This window comes from Malurus melanocephalus, unplaced genomic scaffold (assembly GCF_030028575.1).
Source record: "Malurus melanocephalus ecotype Western Australia unplaced genomic scaffold, MMel_1.1 scaffold_574, whole genome shotgun sequence".
In the NCBI taxonomy this organism is placed as follows: Eukaryota; Metazoa; Chordata; class Aves; order Passeriformes; family Maluridae; genus Malurus; species Malurus melanocephalus.
The window spans coordinates 309,039-331,103 of NW_026623806.1; the positions used below are offsets into that span (position 1 = coordinate 309,039).

The window sequence follows — 22,065 nt, forward strand, 5'->3', positions numbered from 1 at the left end:
AAAGCATCTCTGCCCACCCTTCTGTCACACAGAGCTTTGCCCTGGCTGTGTGGAGCGTGGCTGGTTCCTGAGCTGCTCTGGGTGACACCCAAAGGGTCTGTCTGGGTGATCCCAAAAGGTTTTCTGCGGATTTGGGGCCGGTAACAGGTCCTGGGTGTGCCTGAAACTGAGCCAAGCCTGGGTGGCCCCTGAGATGTGGCTGAGTGATGTGACTGAAGCCCTGTGAACTGGGCCAYCCTGTGAACAGCCCCACAGCCCTGTCCAGGGAGCAGGACAGCGAAGCTGTGCCGTGTTTGCCCGCTCATCTGGCTGTGTTTGCTGCTGCCCCCAGAGCAGCTCCCCATCTGTTCCTCGCTCCCCCCACGCCCTGAGCACAGCTCGGGGCAGAGTCCAGGCCGGCTCTGCTGTGGGAAGGGATGTTCCACAGCCAGGTGAGCTTTTTCCCTTCACACCTGCACCCTGCAGGCACCGGGGCTTTTGTGGAAGCACAGAATCACTGAGTGGTTTGTGTTGGGAGGGATCTTCAAAGCCATCAAGTTCCAAATCCCTGACACACCTTCCACCGTCCCGGATTGCTCCAAGSYCCATCCARTCTGGACACCCCCAGGGATCCAGGAGCAGCYACAGCTCMTCTSGGCAACCTCTGCAGGGSCYYCYCMMCCYYMMMRGGRARRAWTYYYTTSYAATATCSCATCTAACYCTGCTCCCTGCAGTGYGAACCCTTTCCCCCTTGTCCCAAATCCYTCTCCAGCTCTCCTGGAGCCGCTCTAGGCACTGGAAGGGTCTCTAAGCTCTCCCTGGAGCGTCTCTTCTCCAGGCCGGACACCCCCAGAGCAGAGGGGCTCCATCCCCATGAGCATCCCCGTGCCTTCCTCTGGGGGGATCTGGGAGCCTCCGGGGGCCGGGCCGTTCTGGCCGCGCCCCCGCCGCTGCCCGCGCCCCCCGCCCCGCAGGCACCGCCCCCGCCCCGCCCGCCCGCTCCCCTTTGTGCGGCAGCCCCGTTCCGCGCTCCGCTCCGCTCCCCCGGCACCGCCCGGAGCCGCGGGGCCAGCCCGGCTCTGCCCGGCTCTGCCCGGCCAGCTCAGGTGCGTCCGGCCGGCGAGGGGTCTCGGGGGGCCGGTGGGGAGGGAAGGAAGGGGGGCTCGGGGGGCTCGGGGTCCGCTCGGCAGCGCCGCTCGGGGGTGCCCGCTCGGCGATCCGTGCCCCGCTATCGGGGTGCGGTACCGTTCCCCAGCCCGCTCCCGCCGGGCGGGCGGCCGGGACCCCTCCCCGCTGCCCCGGGGCATCGCCCCGCGCCCCGACCCGCCCGCATCCCGGCCCCGGCGGCTGCCATGGCAACGCCGGGTACCGCGCTTTCCCTTCTCCCACCGTTGCCTGGTTACCAGCCCCCCGTGTTGGGGAGGATGCCCCGGCGGACCCCACCCGAGACCACCGCGGGTGGACCCGGAGCACCCCGGGCTGGCGGGGCTGTGCGGAGCGGGGGGATCCCGGGGAGCGGGGGGATCCCGGGGAGCCGGGGGATGCCTCTCTCGCAGCCCTTGGCAGCGCTCTGGCTCCTGTTGTTCAATATTGTAGTAACACCGTGCGTAAACAGCCAAGCGCCTCATCCCGGGAAGGCGTACGGAGGAAGGCAAGAGCGTGTCTCTCAGGGTGTGCAATTAATGCTTCCAGAGAAACGGATTTTTGGAGTCCATGTGGTGGAACTTGGATCTTGCAGGGATATTTCTGTGGGAGGGAAAGTGACAGGTGGTTTGTGTGGATGTGAATAAGCAGCGTGAAGGAGCAGCCTCTCGGGGAAAGCCGTGTGTGTATCAGAATGGAGCACCCATTTTGGCAAGCCCGCAGTGCTCCCAGATGCTGCTGGGTCCCGCTGGGATTTTCAGTCCCGCTGGGTGGTTTTGCTCCCAGTTTGAAACAAAGACAAACCCGGAGAATCCCTGCTCGTGCACAACTGGACCGTGATTCCGAGGAGGAGCGAGGTGGAGAGCTGCCAGCGTCAAGTGCCATGGCTGCCAAGCCAGGCCACCTGTTGGAGCGTGTTTGGGAGCTGCTGGAGAATATCCTGCGCCTGCAAGGTGTGAGTCTGCCTGTGCCTTCCTCCCATCWGCCTCAAGGCTCACGCTCGCCTGGAAATGTTATCTGCTTTGTCTCAACGTAGCCATTCAGGTAAAACACGGTGGAGTGTCAGGGCTTTGCCAGGGGTGGAGGACGCTCCCTGGCACAGCAAACCAGCAGCTCTGYGTCCGGCTGTTCCCGTGTTTGCCTTTCGGGCTGTTTGTGTGTTCCCAAGGTGTAAAAGGCTGCTGAGCTCTGCAGCTGTCGYGTCCCCGAGCACAGGGAAGGTGTCCTGTGCCCCCTGGCCATCGCTCTGAGCGTGTGGCAGTGTTGGTGGGGACCCTGCCATGCTGCTGGGGGCTGCTGTCTGCCTGGCGCTGGCGGTGGGCACGGCTGATGGTGACAGCAGAGGAGAGAAGGCAGAAAATGTCCGCTCTGATGTGCTGCGGAGCGTGGCGGTGCTGTGGCTCACACAGGAGCCTTGCAGGCTTCTCCACGCTCCTGTCTCAGGGTGCTGCGGTGATTTGGGGTGCTCTGACCACCAGCACCCTCCAGGKAACCTCACCCGTGTCTCACCCGTGTGATCCCGTGGCTGATGCCTGTGCAGAGCCCCGGCTGAACCAGCCTGGTTGGTGTGGTGGAAATGGGATGGTCCAGGCAGGTGCACAGGGCGGTTTACAGCACCTGGTTATCTGTTAGTCAAACCAGGAGGGATGGGGAGCGCCAGACTCCTGTGCGAGGGGGTGGTGGTGTTTAGGGCCTGCCAGAGCCGGGGCTGGGCTCCCTGCACAGGCAGCCTTTAGCTCGGCAGGGCTGGCACTGCAGCCTTGCCCCGGTGAAGGGCTGGCCTTGCCACCTCTTTGGGGTGTCATCGGGGGTCCGGGGACTGTGCTGAGCCACGCATGGCCGAGCAGTCTTGGCTGAGGCTCCTTGACCGTTTAGGGTCAATTCCATGAGGCTGGAACAAGCCCTGCAAGAGGCAAGGRGAATTCTGGGGAGCAAGCGAGGGATGGTGCACTCCGAGACACCCCAAATCCACAACATACAATGGGATCGCGGTGCAGCCAGGTTTGAATCGCCCATCCAGGCAGCCTCTGAATCAGCACCAGGTTTGGGAAGGGCCGTCCATGCTGGAATGGCGAGGGCTGGAAACCTCCTCTCCTCTCTCATTTAGCAGCACGAGGCACAACAACAGGCGCATTAATAGCCGGATTGATGCTGACGTGAAATGGCAGAAGAGCACATCTATGCAGAGCTGGAAATGTCCATTCACACATGCACGCTCCTATACGCCCCGGGCAACGAAGCGCTGCTGTCACGGTCTGGGGGGCTTTGCACAGAAACCAGAGATTTTAACTAGGTCTGATCTTCGGGAGATGCCCTGAGGACTCCTGACGGGAGGCGGAGGCTGCTCGGAATTGCGCTGTGATGGCTGAGACTTGACAGGGCAGATCTATGCAAAACAATGGARAGGAAAAGGGGACTTGGAGATCCAAGAGCGTTACAAATTCACCTGCCTTGCTCTGGCAGGATTTGCCGTGCTGCAGAGCGCTGAGCCAGGCGGGAGAGGCTGGGTCTGTCTGCCCGGATTTGCCCGCTCCTCTCCCTCGCCCAGGCTCCATGCAAGCACGCATGCCAAGCCAGAGGCACGGGAATGGCAAGGAGGGATTATCCAGGAGGAAGAGGCTGAGGAGGAGCTGTGGCTGTGCTCTGCATGGAGGGAGYGCTGGCTGTGCTCGTGGCAGGGCGGTGAATCACCCGGCCGGCTCGCGTGGGTGCGGGCGGCTCCCAGCTCCTGGTGCCGCGGTGGCCCTGCCATTGTCACCCTGCCTTGTGCCATGCTGTCACTGCTGGCTGTGCCCTTGCAGACCCTCACCCTGGCAGATTCTGGCAGCACTGGGTTATCCCTCAACCCGCTCTCACCCATATCCTCCCAGGAAACAGCAAAGTCCGTGTACATCCTCACTCCGAGTCGCTGCTTCCTTCCCCCTGAGCCTCTCACAAATTCCTGCTGCCTCCTCCTCCCACTGGCTCTTCTGTGGAGATAGGGWTGGGGGGGAAATATCTGGTTTCCCTTATAAAGCAGCAGGCTGGGCTGAGATGAGAGGGAAGCGGATTTCTGGACTCTGCTGCTCCGCTCCTGTGCCGCTCCGCCTCTCTCCTTCAACAGGAAACCCCCGTGTTTTGGTTCAAGTCACAGGCGTTGCCCCTCCCCGTGGTGTCCGGGGTGGCGACTCCAACTTTGTGCCACCGATGAGGAGAAAACAGGGAGATTTGGGCYGTGGGACGTGGCAGCTGCTGGTTTTCCGCTCCTTCCCTGTGCCAAGGCACAGCTGGATTCGGCAGGAGGGAAGGCGGGAGCGGGGAGAGCAGCAAACCTTCAGCAGAGCTCGCTCTTCTCACTTTATTTCAGCTTCAGGAAGAGGTGGGTGGGCCAGCTTGGAGCAACCCAAAAAAACCTGTGGCTCTTTGCAAGGCATATGGTTCCTTGGAGGAGAGCTGGGCTCGTTTGCAGCGCAGAGCGCCGTGTTTGCCTTTGGAGCAGGGACGCTGCCAATCCTGGCGGTTCACTCGTGCGGAGATAAGTTCGAGCGCGCGGAAGTGTGTGAATTCTAGGAATTGAGATAGAAAAACAAAGAACATATGTGTGCTGCGTGCTTGGCTCGGCCCAGCAGCGAACTCTGCCGCGCTACGTGCGAGGAGCCAAACGCTGAGCGACGGGTTGGAGGCGGCGTGTGCGGCTGGGCAGGGCCCGGTGCCACGTGGAGGGGCTTGGGGCAGGGAATAATGTGAAATTCTCTTTGGGGAGTGCTCCAATTGCAGGCCAAGAACGGCAAAATCAACGGAAAAAATCTGATGAATGATTTGTTTGAGAAATACAGGAGCCGATTGATACCATTATGGCACGAGAGCGTGAGCTGGGTCACAGCCCTTGTGCACGCACAGAGCCCCCGTCGGGGTGAAGTGACTCTGATTTTGCAGCCGTGGCAGTGAAGAGATAAAGGATGAGAGAAAAAGAGACGTGGAGAAATGTGCAGCTCGCAGTGACTGTGTCACCAGCTGTGGGTTCTTTGTGTGTGTTTCTAAAACCTGCTAATTACCCCGAATTGTGCAAACGAGGGGGTTTGTCTGGGCGCGCTCCGGTGCAGCCCCGCGCTGCACAAAGGCACCGCAGCTGCAGGAGAGGGGGATGAAACCCTCCAGTGTTCGCATAAACACATCGCCCTCGGAATAGCAAATGGTGAAGGGGAGGGAAGGATGGCAGTCATCGCGGGATGCCGCTCGTTGTGGTGAATAAGGCGGGTTCTGGGATTATTTGTRGGGCCGGGGCTGCCTCCTCTGGGTGCAGTGGGCATTGCTGAGCCCGCTCCGTGAGTGCCAGTCCTGGCAGCGTGGAGCACAAACTGGGAGAAGGGGCCGCAGCAGGATCTGGGGGTCCTCGGTGTCCTGGGGAACCCGCCTGGGGCAGCTGGGCTGCCTCCCCCGTCGCGGGCAGAGGGGGTGGGCTGGGATGGAGCTTGCGTCGGAATCAGGTCAGGCTCTGGGGGGTTGAAAGCGGCACGCCGGGATCTGCATCCGTCAGCGAGCTGGATGGATTCCTGCTGCGTCCAGGGCCCCTTCCTTATCGGCACTAATCCAGCGSAGCAGCTGCAGCAGCTCCGTAGCACTCGGCGCTATCGGGGCCGCGCAGGGCTCCCGATAACCCCCCCGTTCCTCTGGCGGGCCAGCAGCGAGCCCTCTCCGTGCTCCCGACCATGTATGGCCACCCAGCCCGGCGCCGGGGCACTGGGTGACCGCCTGGCAGCGGTGACAGCCGCGGGGGCAGCGCGGGGAGCTGCGGGGACAGAGAGGAGCTGCACCGGCCAAACCCTCTCCGCCTGGCACGAGGTGTGCCCCGCACGCAGCCAGCGGACGAGCGGGTCCGCAGTGCCCTGTGCCAGCTGGCAGGACAGGGAGCAGCTCCCCGCTGTCCCCCGCTTGTCCCCTGGGMGCTGCAGAAGGGATGCTGGCAGCGGGGTTTGGTACCAGTGCCTTCCCTCGGCAGGGCAGCGGCGCCGGGTCGGTGCCACCAAACGCGTGCGGCAGTTGGGGACATTTCCCAAGCTGGCAGCGAGTGTCACAGCCCGGCACAGCCTCCTGACACCCGGGAGAAAGGTCCGTGCTCCGGCCGGGTGTTCCCAGCGAGGGGATGGGGACAGGATCCGCTGGGGAGGGGACACCGAGGTTATTTCTGGTCTCTCCTTGCTGCTGCACGGAGCCCGGAGGGCAGGAGTGTCTTTGAGCTCACGTCCCACCAGGGCCACTGGCCTCATTGCCGGAGTGTAATTGCTATGCTAATTGGGACAAATCATCATCAGGGGCYGGGCCGGGGGTTGGTGGCCCGGTGCTGTGCCGTGCCAAGCCGTGCCAGAATAATTAGGGTTAGGGTTTTAGGCTCGGAGGAGCACTGGGATGCTCAAACCAATGAAGATTTAAGAGCAGATGTGGAGAGAGCAAACTAAAATTGTTCTTCTTGCCTCTTCTTCTTGAGAAAGTTTTTAATTGAAACRCACCACATTAARAAAATAMTCCCAAGTGYGAGTGGAGTCTGYCCCAGTTTAGYACRCTGGAAATGTTYTGCAAACTGGTCAAATTATGCCAAGATCTCACAAAGACAGTGGGATTTAGGTTTGAGTGTTTTAGCAAACTAGGGTAACTGTAAATCCAGCCTCTTTTTTTCTTTTTTTTTGGGTCTCTGTGGAGGTTTAGGTTGAATATCAGGAAAAGGTTCTTCCCCCAGAGGGTGGTGGGGCGCTGAGCCGGCTCCTGGGTGCTGACCCGCTCTTGTCGCCTCTCCTACAGCGCCATGGAGGCAGCGCTCATCTTCCTGTGCTCCCTGCTGGTGCCAGCGGCCGTGGCAGACGGTAGGTGCCCACACAGAGCTCGGGAAAAGGTTGGTGCACCCTGGGGACAGCCACCACACCAATCCACGGGGGCTGGAGAGGGGCGAGGGGCACTCAGGGGTCTGCCAGGGGCTCACTCACCTCATCTGCTCATTTCCAGTGGCCACCCAGGAGAAGGAGGAGGAGGATCCCTTTAACTATGGTGAGTATGGCCGAGCGTGGGGGTGGGGGGCTGTGCCACCCTGAACCCCGCAGCAATGAGCCCTGTGTGTCCCCCTGGCAGATTACCAGAGCCTGAGGATCGGGGGGCTGGTGTTCGCCGTGGTCCTGTTCACCGTGGGCATTCTGCTCATCCTCAGTGAGTTGGGGACGTGGCACACGCTGGGCTGGCAGGGAGGGGCAGCAGGGGCTGCTCTGGTGACGGGGGGGCACTGGGACAGCTTCGTGCCATTCCCACCCTCACCGAGTTTCTCTCCCTCGCAGGCAGGAGGTGCAGGTGCAGTTTCAAGCAGAAGCCCAGGTGAGTGGGGAACACCTTGGGACRCCCCTCTGCTCCCCTCCTCCCGCAGCTGGCAGAGGGGCTGCACTCTCTGGGTGTCCCTTTGGGGTGCCCAGAGCTGGGGGATGGAGCTCCTGCTCCCAGTGCCCCTTCCTGGCCATCCCAGCACGGATGGGATCAGATCCCAGCTGCCCTCACCGTGCTCCTCTCCTTGCAGGGCTCCAGGGGACGAGGAGGCTCAGGCAGAGAACCTGATCACCTCGAACGGTAAGGTCACTGTCCTGYGGTCACCGTGGCACTGCCCCGTGTCACAGCCACCTCCCGGGGCTGGGCAGGCACCACAAACCCCTCTGCTCTTCCCTTTGCAGCGACGGCGGCACAGAAAGCAGAGAACTGAGCAGGAGCCGTGCGGTGAGTCCCGGGCCAGGCTGGGTGTGGGGATCAGCGTGGGAGGGATGGCTGGGGCTGCGGGGAGAGCTGGGGGGGCTCTGAGCACACCGGGGGGACTGGGCAGCTCTGCAGCACTGGGGCGAGCACTGGTGGGGTCCTCAGCAGGGAAACTCAGTGCTGGCGAGGTCCTGAGTGTCCACAGGCAGCCCAGCAGGAAAAGGAAGCAGCTGCCCGGATTTTATCTTGTGTTACGCTTCCTTTCCTTGTGCTCCTCCACCTCGGAGTGGTTGTGGCTTTTCTCTTCAGAGGGCTGGGTGTGAATCCCTCGGGGTGTCTCACTCTGAGCTCCCCCAGCTGCTGRGCCGTGCCCTGGTGTGAAGAGRGACAAGGCTGGAGCCCGTGCTGGCRGTTTGTGCTGCAAGCCTGACCCGCTGCTCTGCTCCCCTGCAGACCCAGAGACCCGAGGATGGACGCTCGGAGCGCAGATGCCCGCAGCCTGCGAGGAAACCAAACCCCCAGCAGCAGGTTCCCCCCAGGAGACACGGACCTGCCGTGTCTGTGTCCCCCTCTGTGCTCCAGCACCGGTTCTCTGTTTCCTAACCCGACTAAACTCCGCTCAGCGTCCTCTCTGCCTCCCGTGGTGTGTAATGTTGCTGTGAGATGATCATTACCTCTAGGGCTAGTTGTTGCTGATGTTGTAATCGTGACTTTCTCTTCACCTTTCTCGTGCTGTGCGTGTGATTCGGGCTCTGCAGCACTGGCAGGCGCTGCCCTTCGGGCTGCCCTCCCAGCCTGGCAGCAGGGAGTGTGGGCAGTGGGGCAGGGACCCCCGTTTGGGCAGAATTTGGGGACCCGCAGTGCCCTGGGGACCTGCCCGGCCATTCCAAGGCCATCTGTGTCCATTTCAGCAATAACCCCCTGCATGTCCCCAGCCCAAAAACAGCCAAGGTTTGGGGTGAGTCAGGCAGGGACATCCCACAGCTCAACCTCCCTCGCTGGGGTCAGCTGGATTCAAGGCTGAAGGGAGCTCTCCTGCCCGTCCTGCTTGGCACTCCCCGTTTCTGTCCCTGTTAAACCTGTGGGACGCTGCTTTAAGTGTGAGGAAAGGCCGTGGTGGCAGAGAAGCCCGTGAGGTCCCCAGCACGGTGACACTGTGGAAGAGGGCGGCAGCACAGCGGTGACCCCGTTAACCAGCACAAACCAGCTCCTGCCTGCGAGCCASAGCTGGGTGGGTGACACAGTCCTAAAGAGGGCTAAAGAGAAACAAAGATCCTGTCTGTGCCTGTCTCCGGCAGGGAAGGGGCAGTGGCGTTTCCTGCTGGTGCTCCCTGCCCCTCCTGACGCCTTGTCGCTCCCTGTGCCACCCATGTCAGYGCTGTGTTGTCCCGTGGTGGTTCTGTGTCACCCCCAGTGCCAGCTGTCCCTTCTCCCCTCGGAGCAGCAGCGAGTGGCAGTGAGTGATTCTCGGGGCTTTTGCACACCTGAGCTGGCACTGTGACAGCGTGCTGAGCCCAGAGGCCATTGTCACCCTGTGTCCTCTCGTGGCTCAGAGGCAAAGCTGTGGTTTTTGGACCGTCCCCGAGTCCACGGGCAGGAAACACCTCGTGTGGGGCTGGGGACTGTCAGCTCGGATGGGGACAGCAGTGAGGGGTCCCCAGGGCTGCCCTGACACACCTCAGGGTGCCATCCCCRCACCGAGAAGGGGGTCCTGTCTCTGAGGATGGTTTTGAGAGGCGTTTCTGCTGTGTCCACCCCGCTGTGGTGGCCCTGCCTYCAGCGTGGGCTGTGTCCCTGCGTGCTTGGCATCGTTTGGTGGCACGGGGCAGCTCTGTCCCATCCGTGCCAGGCAGAGGGACCGTGTCTCTCGTGTCGTGTCCCTTCCCTCCGTCCTGSCTGTCGCAGAGAGCTCCGGGCAGAGCAGCCCCCGGCCCCCGAGTGTCACGGTGTGTGTCCCGTCGGAGTGCCCGTGCTGTCCGTAGTGTGCCGTCGGTGTTACCACCAAACAAAGAGCTCCCTGTGGTGTGTAAAATGGCCAAACCCTGACTGTTGTAAAATAAACTGAGCTATTGTGTCTCCTTTTAAATAGGCGAGTGTGCTGCTGTGCTGGAGGGCTGGTGTGCTCTGTGCTGTGACCTAAGGGGAAAGGAATAAAATATCGTTTCTATCGGTGCCTGCCTGCGTTGTCTCGAGGGCYGGGGCGTTCCCAGGGCAGCCTGGCAGCTTCCCACGCTGTCCCATTGTGGCCAGGGGAGCAGGGGCAGCGCCCTGGGCAGCACAGCCGGGCTTTGTGCCGGCCGAGCCCCCTCCTGCTCCCTTGTGCAGCTCAGCAAGAGCCGGAGCCGGTGGGAAGGGAGCGCGGGGGCGCGGCCGCGGACACTTTTGTCCCTGGATTTTTTGGGAGCCGCKGTGTCGGGCTGCTGGCGCGCCTCTCCGGCGGATGCCGAGCTCTGCCAGGGCTCCGTGACGGCAGGGACAGCAGGGCCACTGTGCCGGCTCCACGCAGCACCCTCCCGCGGCTTGGCTGCACCCCTGGAACCGGAGCCGGGCCGCCGTGGGGCTCCGGGTGCCYCGGCCCTGCCAAGGGGAGCGTCCCTCGGCGCCAGCTCCCCCCGGCCACCCCGGCGTTAATCGGCTCGGCCGCGTGACTCCCGCTCGCTGATGGCGAGATTAGAGCAAACTGGATTGCCCAGCCCTGCTGGCAGCTGGCCCCGCCGGGCCCGGGGCTGCCACCGCATCCCGGTGCCCACCGCCGGCGGGGATGCGCCTCGGAGGTGGCCGTGCCAGGGAGCTGCCGGTCCCTGGGGTGGCTCGGTGCTGGCACGGAGGTGCWGACCCGGCCGAGGGACACCCCCGGTGCCAGGCGGGGAGGACGGGCAGTGCTGCCCGCTCCTCTCCAGCCAAAGGCAGTCACAGCCGGTGTTCGAGCCCATCCCTCGGCTCGTCACCACCGCAGGAGGTGCAGCCCGGTTGGGCTGACAATGGGAAGAGGAGGGAGGGCCGGGACGAGGACGCGCAGCTCGGGGTGCCCAGCCCTCCCCACCGGCTGGCACGGTGGGTGCTGCCCCTGCCCTTCCCTCCCCTCCCTCTTTCCCAAAGGCGGGCGGGAGCCCTGTGCCTCCCCTCGTGACTGCGATAAACATTACACCGAGGCCATTAATGTTTAATGAGGTTTGTCTCCCAATTAATGCGCTTTCCCGTGGGTGCCCACTCGCAGAGCGAGGCGCCCGCCGGACGACACGCCGAGGCCATGGGTGACGGTAAGGACAGCACCTTCTTGGGGACATCTCAGTGCGAGGGGCAGGGCTGGTCCCTCCCACCRCGGGGGAAGCTCTCGATGAGCATTCGGGGTGGGGAGATGTGGGGATGGATCTTCAGAGCTCCACAGCCCTKTGGCACATCGGTGCCAGCTGCTGCTTGGCTTCTCGGGGTGATTTCTGCTTCCAAGCTGCTCCTGGCAGAGGGATGTGCWGTCAGGGTGATGCCTGATGATTTTTGCCTTTYCTTTTTATGTACCCTTTTATATATTTATACACCTTTTATGTATCCCTTAGCCTGCATGACTGTAATTCCTGTAGCCTGATATTCCAGCTTAGTTTAGGAGTTCTGCTGGACACAGAGACCAAACATCCTCAATATGGGGTCAGTGTGCCCCGTGCTGTCTCAAACCTCAGGGTTTCAACCTTCTCTCTGGAGCTCATTGTGTAAACTGGGCTCTGGCCTCATTCCGGGGTGGATTCTTTAGAATAGAGGGACATTACTTCATTTGTTAAGTTTCTTATTGGCAATTCTAGATAGATATGCTAACCTGTGAAGTCTATAAAACTTCCATACGTGTTATACGGGGTGTAAATTTTCCTGCGTTTTTTTTCCGTTCTGTCGAGTTGTGCACCTGGGATCCCGTTAAACACCGAGGTAAAACCTTTTTGTTCCCTTAACCGTGTCTTGTCCCATAATTAAAAACTGGCTGCCAAGGCAACAAGGTAAGGTGGCTGGAGCAGTGACACGTGGAGGGGGGATTTTTGGGGTGCATCTGGTGTGATGTGTGAGCCTGAGGGCACAGAGGGTGCAAAGCCACGGACGGAGACCTGCAGGCAGTGGCATTTCCCGAGAGCAGTGGAGCCGGGTTCCTGCCTGCAGTTCCCCAGCATCCTGCAAACGCAGCCTGCAGGAGCATCCCATGAATTCCCCATGGATGTTGAACCTCCTGGGGTGCGACCCAGAAGTTTCCTGGCTCAGCCGTGTGCCAGGGAAGTCCCTGCACTCTCTTGCACACCTCAGTCCTGGTCTCTCCCATCTCCAGGCTGAGGATGTGGCTCTCACTGGGGTTTCTCCTCTTTTCCAGAGCAAGTGCCCGAGCAGGACAGGTTCAGCTATGGTGAGTGTGTGACAGGCAGTCCCTGCCGCTGTGCCACGGGCTCTGTGCTGCGGGCTCACCCTGCACTGGCACTGGGCTGACACCTCCCGGCTCTCTCCTCCCCAGACTATGACACCATCCGCAATGGGGGGCTGATCTTCGCCGCCGTGGCTTTTGTGATCGGGCTCCTCATCATCCTMAGTAAGTGCCTGGGTGTGCTGGACACCCCTCGGCTCTGTTCCCTGCTCTGCTCGGCCCCCTCCTCTGCCTGGGAGGAGGTTGGGGGTCCCCAGCCCTGCCCCAGAGCTGCAGGGGTGGGCACAGCCTGCCCCCGGGGCTGCCTGGGAACTTTCCATCCCGGAATGCTCCCAGCAGAGAGCGAGTTGGGAGGGAGACCACGTAAATATTTAGTGTTTCCCTGCCAGCGCCAAGGCTTCAGAGGGAAGGTCACTCATTAAAAATAGCAGAGAAAAGTCTGGCATTTCCAGAGCGAGGAACCAGCGTTCCCAGAGCCCTCGGACCTCGACAGCTCCAGGAGTGACCCAGTGCCGTGTGGACAGGGCACCCTGTGACCCTGCCTGGGTGTCCTGGCACTGTTCTGTACCGGCATCGCTCTGTCTGGGGTGGTGACGGTGTCACAGCCAGTGCAAGAGCAGTGCCTACTAATTTTAGGGCGAAAAATCTGAAAACCAACAGCATTTTCACTCATGGGACAATTTGAGCCCGTGTCTGGGCAGTCCAGGGCTGCAGGGTGGGTGAGGTGGGACGGGGGGAGGCTCAGCCTCAGTCACTCCTCTCGTCCCCAGGCCAGCGGTTCCACTGCGGAGGGAGGAAGAAGAGAAGGTGGGTATTGCTGCTTTCCAGACAGCCCCGTCCCTCCTGCCTGTTCCAGTCTCTGACAGGGCCGGGGCTCAGCCCTTCCTCCCCCCTCTCTCAGCTGCAATTCCCGGTGTAACACTTCTCCCCTCGCTTTTTGCTCCACAGACAAGGCACCGAGGAGGAGCTGTAGGTGCAGGTAGGAGGCTCCAGCGGCAGCCAGGCTCCCTGTGCTGGGCAGCGATGCTCTGGGGTACTCGTTCTTCGGGGAACGGGGTTTGTCCCGGGAGGAGAGGGGCTGGGACACGCTGGCGATGTCACCCTCCCTTTCTCCAGTTCCAGAGCTGCAGAGCCACCATGGAAGCAGAGCTCCAGCCGAATCCCAGCAGCCCCGGCCAGTGGCCCCCCCTCACCCCGCTCCAGTGGATCCATTACCCCGCAAGGCCAGAACGCAAATTACCCTCGTGCTTCCCCCTCTCTTAGACCCAGCAAGAGTTCCTTGGCTAATAAAGTTCAAGCTCCGAGAGGTTAAACTCTGTGCCCGAGGCGTTTGAATCGCCCACTCTCCTGGCCCGGCTCCAATCACTTTTCTGCCCTGCAGAGGCAGGAATGGTTCCCGCTCGCTCCTCCGCAGCCCGAGGCACGGCGCGGCCAGCCGCCTCTGCCCTGCCTTTGCTCCGGATGTTTCTGTGTTCTTCTCCCGGCTGCGGGTTCCTGCGGCACATTCCTCTCCTTTGGGATGCCCGGGCAGGGGCTGGCAGCGCTGTGGGGCTGTTCGTGCCCGGCTGGGATGGGGTTAATTCTGGCTGGGAGCTGGAAGGTGTTGGGAACGCTCCGGTTCTGCCGCCTGCTGTCCTTTCAGCATCGCTCTCAGCGGCGGGCTGGGTGGGCAGATCCTGGGAGGGGACACGGCCAGGACAGCCCCAAACTGCCCAAAGGGATGTTCCAGACCAGCTGATGCCTGCTCAAGCATGGAAGGAAAGGGAAAAGAGGAGAAAAGGGGGTGTTCTTGTGTTACATTTGCCTTGAGGAGTGACCCCGACTTCCCGGCAAGGGGCTGGATATCACCTGCGGATGGGAAGTGGAGAATTTCAGAGTCTTCTGGGCTTCTTTTTTCCTTTTCTTGGGCTCACGCTTCCTCTGCTTTCACTTTATAAACTGCCTTTATCTTGGCCCACTCGTTTGGGGGATTTTCCCTCTTTTTAATCCCTTCCTGCCCTGCTGGGGAGGGCAGTGATGGARCAGCTCAGTGGGCAACCGGTGCCAGCCAAGGTCAACCCAGCACAGCATCACCGAGCGTGATCCAGGCGTCCTTCTGGGTCCGGAGCAGGGCTGGGGTGAAACACGGAGCTCCGTGTGAGCTCTCGGCCGCTCAGCTTCAGAATCAGCCAGAAACGCCTCTAAAAAAAAAAAAAAAAAAAAAAGGACAAAACTCTCCGGCAATTGGGCAGTGAGTGAGGAGGGAGGTTCGCTCTGAGTGCGGAGAGCTGGCCCGACACAGACACCTAGTGACGGGAGGGCAGGGCTGCCTGTCCCCACATCGCTGCCCCCCACCCTGCCCCAGAGCCTTCACCCCCTCCCCTGCAGACCTGGGGACAAAAGGGCACCCCAAACAAGCCCAGGAGGGGTTCAGGAAAGGATGCTCGCTCCCGGCCTCGTCAGTTTGGGAATTCCAAATTCAGTTCCTCGCTTGACCGAGGAATGGTTTGGGTGAGAATCCCCATCTCAGTGCGTTTCCTCACCGGAGCCACTGTGGTTGTTCAGGTGTGCGAGGGGCTGCTTTCAGGGACCCCGACCATCCCAGCACAACAGGGATGGAGAAACCAACTCCCTGGGGCCGTTTGGGCTTCGRTGGAGGTCAGACATTGACAGAAAAAATAGGATTAGCTGGGGGAAGGTTATTAGGCAAAATCCGTGCAATTTGTTTAATCTGAGGTGCTTATTTAACACAGTAAGGAGATTATTTTGGAATACAAATTTGACTTGACACTGACCCACTAATAAAGACTCGTTGCAGTTTTGCACAGCTCGAACGATACCGGAGTCCTTCGACTGGGGGAGAAATCGTTAATGGTTGAGCTTGATGGTCTTAAAGGCGTTTCTCGAGCTAAATGACCCTGTGATTCTCTGCGAAGTGCCCGTTTAAGGTTTGGTGGCACCAGAACTGCCCTGCCCACGCCTCGCTGGGTGCGGCGGGGCTGTGCCCCCCAAAAGCAGGAGGGGCATGCAGAAAGGCAGCGAGGTGTGAAATGAGCCCGTCCCCAGCAGGGTCCCACAGCCCAGAGCCCCAGGGCTCTCCCCATTCCCCCTCCGGAGCCGCAGCCGTGCCCTTGAGCTCCCCGAGAGCCCCGCAGACGGAACCCCCGCGGCTCCGGGGCCGGGGATTACGGGGAGCGAAAAGCCGTGTCTGGCTCCAGCGCGGGATCTCTGTCTCGGCACCAGATGGCATTAATGGCATTATTGTGCACGGCTTGGGGACACCCGCGTGTGCYCGCACCTGCACAGCCCCACGGAGCCGGGGCTGGGGACACKGACGGGGACAGGGACAGGGCRCTGGGTGTGACTGCGAGCCCAGCTCCGAGCTCTTCCAGGATGGAGCCAGGGAATTTGGGAACCAGGAACAGAGCGAGGTGAACGCGGCCACCAGCGGCTCTGCAAGGCTCCACTCGTTTGTTTTGGATGTTGAGCCCCGGAGCTTTGGGGGAGGCAGAGAAAGGCCACTGTGTCTCCTTCCTCCTTCTGCTGCCCCCATGAGAGGGTCCTGCTGTCCCCCGAGTTGTTGTCCCCATCCGAGGGTGTCCCAAACCAAGCCCYTCAGCCCTTTCTTGTGCTCCTTGTGCTYCTCTGTGAGGCGTTTGCCTTCTCCYCTGAACCAGGCAATCTCGGAGGATTTCTCTCACAGCCCCTTGAGCCATTAATCTTCTCAAAGTAAATCTTTTCTGCGGCACAAAGGGGATTGGGTAAATAATACAGTGGACAACTGGAGTGCCCTTTTCCTCTGGGAAGGCTTCCAGACCCAAACTGCTTCCCCTTGGTGCTGGCTATTCCCCGTTTGCCTCGCTGCTCTCTGGATGGACAGGTACCAGGGAGAGGGGCTCTGGCCAGCTGTGGCTGTGCTTCATCCCTGTCTGAATGCGAGCAGATGAGGCAGCGGGGCAGAAAGCGGAGGAGCAGCAGCCAGGGAGGAGCTGCCAGCACTGCCCCGCGATGCCAGCGATGCATTTCGCCCATGAGGAAACACGAATGCAAAATGTCTCCTCATTAGTTTAAAGAGGAGAGCAGCAAATGGTGACTCAGGGAGCCAAAGAGGAGCACTGGAGAGCGGAGAGATGGGCCGGGCTGGCGGGGAGCCAGACACGCGCCTCGGCCTCCCTTTGTTCTGCTCCAGAACAGGCAGCGCATCCAGCAGCAGCTGCACCCCTGCCAAAACACCCTCAGCAGCGCTGCACGGGCTGGAATTATCCTCCAGCCCCAGGAAACGACATCTCAGCCCCCGTTTCCATGTCGCACGCGCCCCAAAGCGGAGGTGATTAGGGAATGAGAGGTGATTAGGGAATGAGTGCTCACATGAAGAGCGCCCGGAGCAGCGATGCTGTGGGAGCGCAGCCCAGGGATGGGCAGGCTGGGTTCTCCAGGTGGGATTCACAGCGGGATGGGGCTGGAAGCAAAGGAGAGTCCCATGAACCCAGTCCTTGTGTGTCAGGACCGAGCCTTGGGATCACAGAGGTTGGAAAACACCTCTAARACCATCRRAGTCCAATAATCAAMGCTGCCAAGTCCAGCACTAAACCATGTCCCCAGGGGTCACATCTGTACACATCTGTCTTTTAAATCCCTGTTTTAAATCCCTCCGCCACGGTTCTGGGTTCAGCCTGTTCAGCYCWCGGAGCTTGCTAAAAYTGTGCAAAGCYCCTGGAGCTGCCGAGGGCAGGGACYTCGCTCTCCTCCCCGCTCGGGGCTCCCCTCGGTGAATCCCCCTCGCCCCGATCCCCGCTCTGCCGGTCCCCGCTCAGCAGCGGAGCGCCGCGACACTAGAGGGAACCAAATCCCAGCTTCTTGCCAGGAAAGCGGGTTTTTTTTCCTTGGGAAGCCGAGCATCCCGGCTGCCTGGCGAGGGATTCGGGCTCTGGACACGAAGGACACGGACCCCTTCGCAGAGAACGGAACCGCAGGATGATTTGGGCTGGAATTTTAAAATTGTTCTCACTTATAGTGCCAGTGTCTGTCCACAACCACGAGTGCCAGGAATCCGTTATGGATACAGAGGTGTTCCTGTTGTGCAAGACCCAAGGGGCTCGAGTCGGATGTCATTTTGGGGTACATTGACCTGCTGGCACCTGTTTGTCCAGAGCTTTGCCAGCTTTTTACCGGGACACGAGGCCCTCGCCACCTCCAGGGCGTTTATTCCGCCACCACTCCACGTGGCAGCCGCTTGTTCCCCTCTGCCGCTGGGGAAACTGAGGCACTGGGGGGAAGCAACCACAGGCAGAGGGRTCCTTCCCCCTCAGCACCCACACAGGGCCAGCCTTGGGGTTGGAGGCAATTGCGGAGGAGGGGCATGGGGCTCCAGGACAGGTTTCGCTGGAGGGAATCCTACCCGAGCACCCCCAGAATTTTCCACCCGGGTGTACCCAGAGCAAACCCATTCTGTAATCACCCCCACAGCCTCTTTGCTGGTGGGGTGGGGCTGTCCTGGGTGCCAGTGGTGGCCACAGCTCGTGTCTTTGGCCCTGGGGACAGTGAGGGGTCACGGCGGGCTGGCCCCGCTCGCCGGAAAGGTGCTGCGAGGGTAAGTGGGTGATGCGTGGGAAGTGCTTTGTGGCAATCGGCTCGCCGCAGATAAGTAGCCCTGTTGTTTTAATGACTCTGCTTCCTCCGGGGATTTGTCTGCGAGGGCGGCCGAGGGCACGGGGCTGGGGCCCGGCGGGARGTGAGGTGTGCCCTGGCCGGAGGGATGCGGGTGCAGCGCCTCTGCCCTGCTCGGGGCACAGTCTGGGGCTGGGACTGACACCAGCAGCTCTGGGGATGCTGCGGGGACCCTTCTCTTGGCTGTTTTCCTGTGTCCTTGCATGGAGAGTGGGATTTTTGCACACTAGCGAAAGAATTTTCTTTAGGAAAAGAATTTTCTTTAGGAAATACCTCCCTGGCTAACGGAGTTGTGTGAGCACAGGGCACTTCTGTAATCCCCAGAGCTCCGGGACAGCCTGGAGCTCGCTGTCATTCTGCCCAGCGGCAGAACAATTGCCAGGAAGGGGAAGATTGAAGGGGATGGATGTTTTCGAAGGGCCGTGTCCTCAGGACAGGCAGCAGGACCCCGCTGTGTAATTCCTGCTGCGGTGAAACGCAGAGCGTCTCCCATCCCGAGCCTGGTGGGGCTCGGAGCGATGCGTGGGCATGCTTTGCCATAATTTCTCCTGTGTCTTGCGTGGAGTTTGGGCCCGGGAATTAATTCCTCAGTGTGAGCTTCACCTCTGAGCCGCTCAGCYGGGCTGGCTGCCTGTGAGCGGGTCCGTGGCTACTGGGAGAGTGAGACGGGCTTCTCCTCGCCACTCAGCGCTGGCCTGGCTTCGTGCGAGCCGCCTGTGCTGCCAGAGCGCAGGTCAGCGCTGCCCAAATAATTACGGTGGAGATTTCCTGCCTTTGCTCGTCGCAGCCACACGAAGCACACGATGCAGTTCTGGTTGTTAGCAGGACACCGGMTTTCCGGGCTGTCCGATCTCGCAAAGGCGACTCACAAACGCGTCCAAAAGCAGAGCTGCAAGGAGGCTGATGTCCCCAAACGGTGGCAGGCTGCTGGGCAGGAGCTGAGCCCCAGGTGTGGGCTGGCAGGAGCTGCAGCTCCCGGAGCTCTGGCTGCCTGCCCGGCGCTGCCAGCCCCGCACGTGTGCCCGGGCTGAGTGAGCTGGCAAAGGGCCTGGGCCGAGCGATCTGGAGCAGCGAACGGGGCCTTAATGAACTCGCCACAGCTCCCCGAGTGTGACCCAGGCTGAGCTCTCACCCTGCCAGCCTCAACCTTTGACTCTGGTGCTGTTTCCTGCCTTTCCTGGAGGAAGGAGCCCTTGGTAGCGATGAGGTCAGTGTGCTCRCTAAAGGCTGATTCTCTCAGCTGGGGATGCTGAGGAAACTCACGGGAGCTGCCGAACAGCCAAGGGAGCTAAAAATGAAGCGGTGAGCAGCGTTTACTCCCCCTGCTCACATGCCTCTCACGGATCCGTGGGGCCCGGTGGGTGCTGTGCCAGCGAGTGCCCTGCCAGCCCACGCACCCCCGCTTCATTCACTCCCAAGYGTAGGAGGGTACCAATCACACCTGAGTCCCATGCGTTCCGTGCTGGTTTGCGAAGCGCTGTGGCAGATTCTGGGGCTGGAGCTCGCAGGCAGCAGGCTGGGCTGGGCTGTGCTGCCATCCTGCAGCAGCTGCCGGGGAGGGAAGGGGGCAGATGCCTGGCATGTGGCTGGGGCTCCCCAGAGCCCGGGCTTTGCTGCTTGCCTGGGTATGGGCCTGCATACCAATTCCGCCGCCRAGTATCAGCGAACATCTGTAGGGCGATGTAGGTGGCGATTGAAATGCACCTCGGCTCCGGGAGGGATGTGTGGGCACGGCGTGCGCATCAGCTGCCGCCGCCTCGCCGCCTCTCGGGACGCCGGTGGCACGGCCAGGGGTGCGAGCGTGGGGCTGGCGAGCGGCACATGCCCGTGTGGGAGGGCTGTGACACCCACGCGCGGTGACAGAGCCGCTGAGGTGGCCTGGGAACGAACGGGCTGGGGAGGGGGCGGTGACGGCGCTACCGAGCTCGGCGGCTCCGAGGAAGAGGAAGCGCATCCTTGGAGAGGAGGAGGAGGAGGAGGAGGAGGAGAGGGAAGGCTGTGGTGTGCCAGACCCACGCAGCACGGGCAGTGCTCGCTCCTGTTTCTGCTGCTGGGCAGGGTTGGGTGGCAGCGGTCTCGCTGTGCTCATTGCTAAAAGTGTGTCTGGTGTGGGTGGCCTGGAGCAGGGAGGGGACAGGGGACACGGACAGGGCGTGCAGGACCTTGAGCGCCGACAGCTTCTCTGTGTCCTTTGGCCACGTCCCCTCTCTGAAATGGGAACCTCCCACCCACGGGTGCCCCCTCGGTGAGCTCTTCAGGGGACTTCTAGGTGGGAAGGCTCGCAGTGAATCCTCCAGGGCTGGAAATGGCCAAGGGGCTGTTGTTTTCCCAATTTCCGTGACGATAGTTGCGTTTTCAATTAAATCCAAACGGCGCTTTTTAAAAAATCCGAACGTAATGTTTTTCCTGCTGGTTGTTTTGTTTGAAATCTGAATGCTTTAATCTTTCTTTCTGTTTATTTTCCAACAAATTGGGCTTGTAAAGGCTGTTTTGGAAAGCAAAGAAAACCTGCTATAATCACTTCAAGAAAAGACGCTCTGAATGCTCTAACGGTCCAGACAAATTGGCTTTGGTGCGACTAAGTCTTGGGGAGTACAAGCCTCGGCTTGAGCTAAGCCTTGGATAAATACACCCCAAAGTAAAGCATTAGCTGGTATTTGTTTGTTATTTGCTGGCTGGAGGGATGAATGTGTAATGAATCTGCTGGCCCTGTCTTGCTCKTGTCCCCTCTCGTGGGAGCAGCACGGGCTGCTGGAACCCTGATCTCCCATCCCTGGAAGTGTCCAAAGCCAGGCTGGACAGGGCTTGGAGCAAGCTGSTCTAGCGGAAAGTGTCCCTGTGGTCTGWAAGGTCCCTTCCAGCCCAAACCGTTGCATTATTTTTGTCCCCGGGATGTTGGAGGAGCGTGCAGGAGGCCCCGGGAGCAGGAGAAGTGCCAGCTGTGAGTCCCGGTGGCTGCACCCCCATCCCTGCGGCCAGAGCAGAGCTCACCCGGGGCAAGGCTCCGCGGCGCCGCTTTGCAGGGATGCGGGAGCGCGAACCGCGCTCGGGCTGCACCGGGGCTGATGGTCCGGGGCGAGCGCGGCTCGGGGGCGGCCGGCGGGGATTAAGGGGCTCTGCCAACCCCTGCGCCCGCCGAGGAGGAGGAGGAAGGGGCTCGGCCGGCGGGGGCCGCGGCCGCCCCCAGCCCTGCGCGGCGCGGGGGGGGCGGGCGCGGGCGGGAGCCCGGCCCACGGGCGGGAGCGGAGCGGGGCGGAGCGGGAGCGGCGCTGGGCACCTCAGCCGGGCTGGCAGCGGCGGCAGGAGCGCGGCACGCCGGGGCACCGCACCTCCGCAATTGCGCCGCAGCCCGGGGCCAGAGCTGCTCTGTATGGCATGTGGCTGGTAACTTTTCTCCTGCTGTACTCTTTGCCGAAAGGTACGTGGGCACCGGGGCGGGGGCGGCGGGGCTCCCCGGCGGCGGGACCGGGCGRGYGGCACGGGCTKCGCCCTCCCCGGGGYTCTCGGTGTTCYGTTCCTCGGTCCCGAGGCTCTCGGTGCCCCCTCGTCGGGGTCCCGGCGCTCTCGGTGCGTCTTTCGGGGCTCTTGGTACGCTCTCCCGGGGGTTCCGAGGGTCCCGGTGAGCCCTGTTGGGATCTCGGYGCCCCCTCGCCGGGGTCCCGGGGCTCTCGGTTCGCCGTCCTGGGCTCTCGGTGCGCCCTCCCCGGGGTTCCGCGGCTCTCGGTGCGCCCTGCCGCGCTCCCTCTGCACCCTCCCCGTAGCGCTCGGGATCGCCGGTGCGCTCTGGCGGAGCGCTCGCCCCGGACGGCGCGGCGGAGCGCGGGGCTCGGTTCGCGGAGCGGGGCCGGTCGGTGCCGGCGCATCCCGGAGCGGCTCCGAGGCGGAGCCCCCGGGGCGGAGGTGGCARCCGCGGCCGGGACCCCGCACCGACGGGCGCAGCATCCTCCGGCGGGGCCGCGCCGGGACCGAGCGCTCCGCGTCCCCGGAGCGCTTCTCAGTCTGATCCCGTCAGCRGGAGAAACCCAGCGATGCCTTAAAATTCGAATCCTTCCCTCTAGGAATGCTGTGTGAAGTGTAACCCAACGGCTTGACATCAATCAGATTATAGATAAATCATATATGTATGGGGGGGGGAGGGGGAGAATCATAGAACAAGCGTGTCAAGGAGACACACGCTGCAAGATTACAGATTAATTTAAAGT

At 61.6% G+C, this 22,065-nt stretch overlaps 2 protein-coding genes across 4 annotated transcripts; both read left to right on the forward strand.

The window, feature by feature from the left end:
* The first annotated feature begins 976 nt into the window (after positions 1 to 976).
* On the forward strand, positions 977 to 9,910 carry FXYD6 (FXYD domain containing ion transport regulator 6). 2 transcript variants are annotated; one of them, XM_057382535.1, is made up of 8 exons: positions 977 to 1,085; positions 6,898 to 6,959; positions 7,099 to 7,140; positions 7,222 to 7,296; positions 7,422 to 7,458; positions 7,655 to 7,704; positions 7,806 to 7,848; positions 8,278 to 9,910. In XM_057382535.1, the coding sequence occupies exons 2-7, from the start codon at positions 6,902 to 6,904 to the stop codon at positions 7,832 to 7,834; spliced, it is 291 nt and encodes a 96-aa protein (XP_057238518.1). In that variant the 5' UTR covers positions 977 to 1,085; positions 6,898 to 6,901; the 3' UTR covers positions 7,835 to 7,848; positions 8,278 to 9,910. The 2 variants fall into 2 exon arrangements, with proteins under 2 accessions (XP_057238518.1, XP_057238519.1); XM_057382536.1 differs by lacking the exon at positions 977 to 1,085 and adding an exon at positions 4,195 to 4,480.
* Positions 9,911 to 9,985: 75 nt separating this feature from the next.
* On the forward strand, positions 9,986 to 13,530 carry FXYD2 (FXYD domain containing ion transport regulator 2). 2 transcript variants are annotated; one of them, XM_057382537.1, is made up of 6 exons: positions 9,986 to 11,084; positions 12,170 to 12,202; positions 12,308 to 12,382; positions 12,988 to 13,024; positions 13,166 to 13,196; positions 13,334 to 13,530. In XM_057382537.1, exons 1-5 carry the CDS (start codon positions 10,991 to 10,993, stop codon positions 13,188 to 13,190), a joined length of 264 nt encoding a protein of 87 aa, XP_057238520.1. In that variant the 5' UTR covers positions 9,986 to 10,990; the 3' UTR covers positions 13,191 to 13,196; positions 13,334 to 13,530. The 2 variants fall into 2 exon arrangements, with proteins under 2 accessions (XP_057238520.1, XP_057238521.1); XM_057382538.1 differs by having other exon boundaries at positions 13,340 to 13,530.
* The last annotated feature ends 8,535 nt before the right edge of the window (positions 13,531 to 22,065 follow it).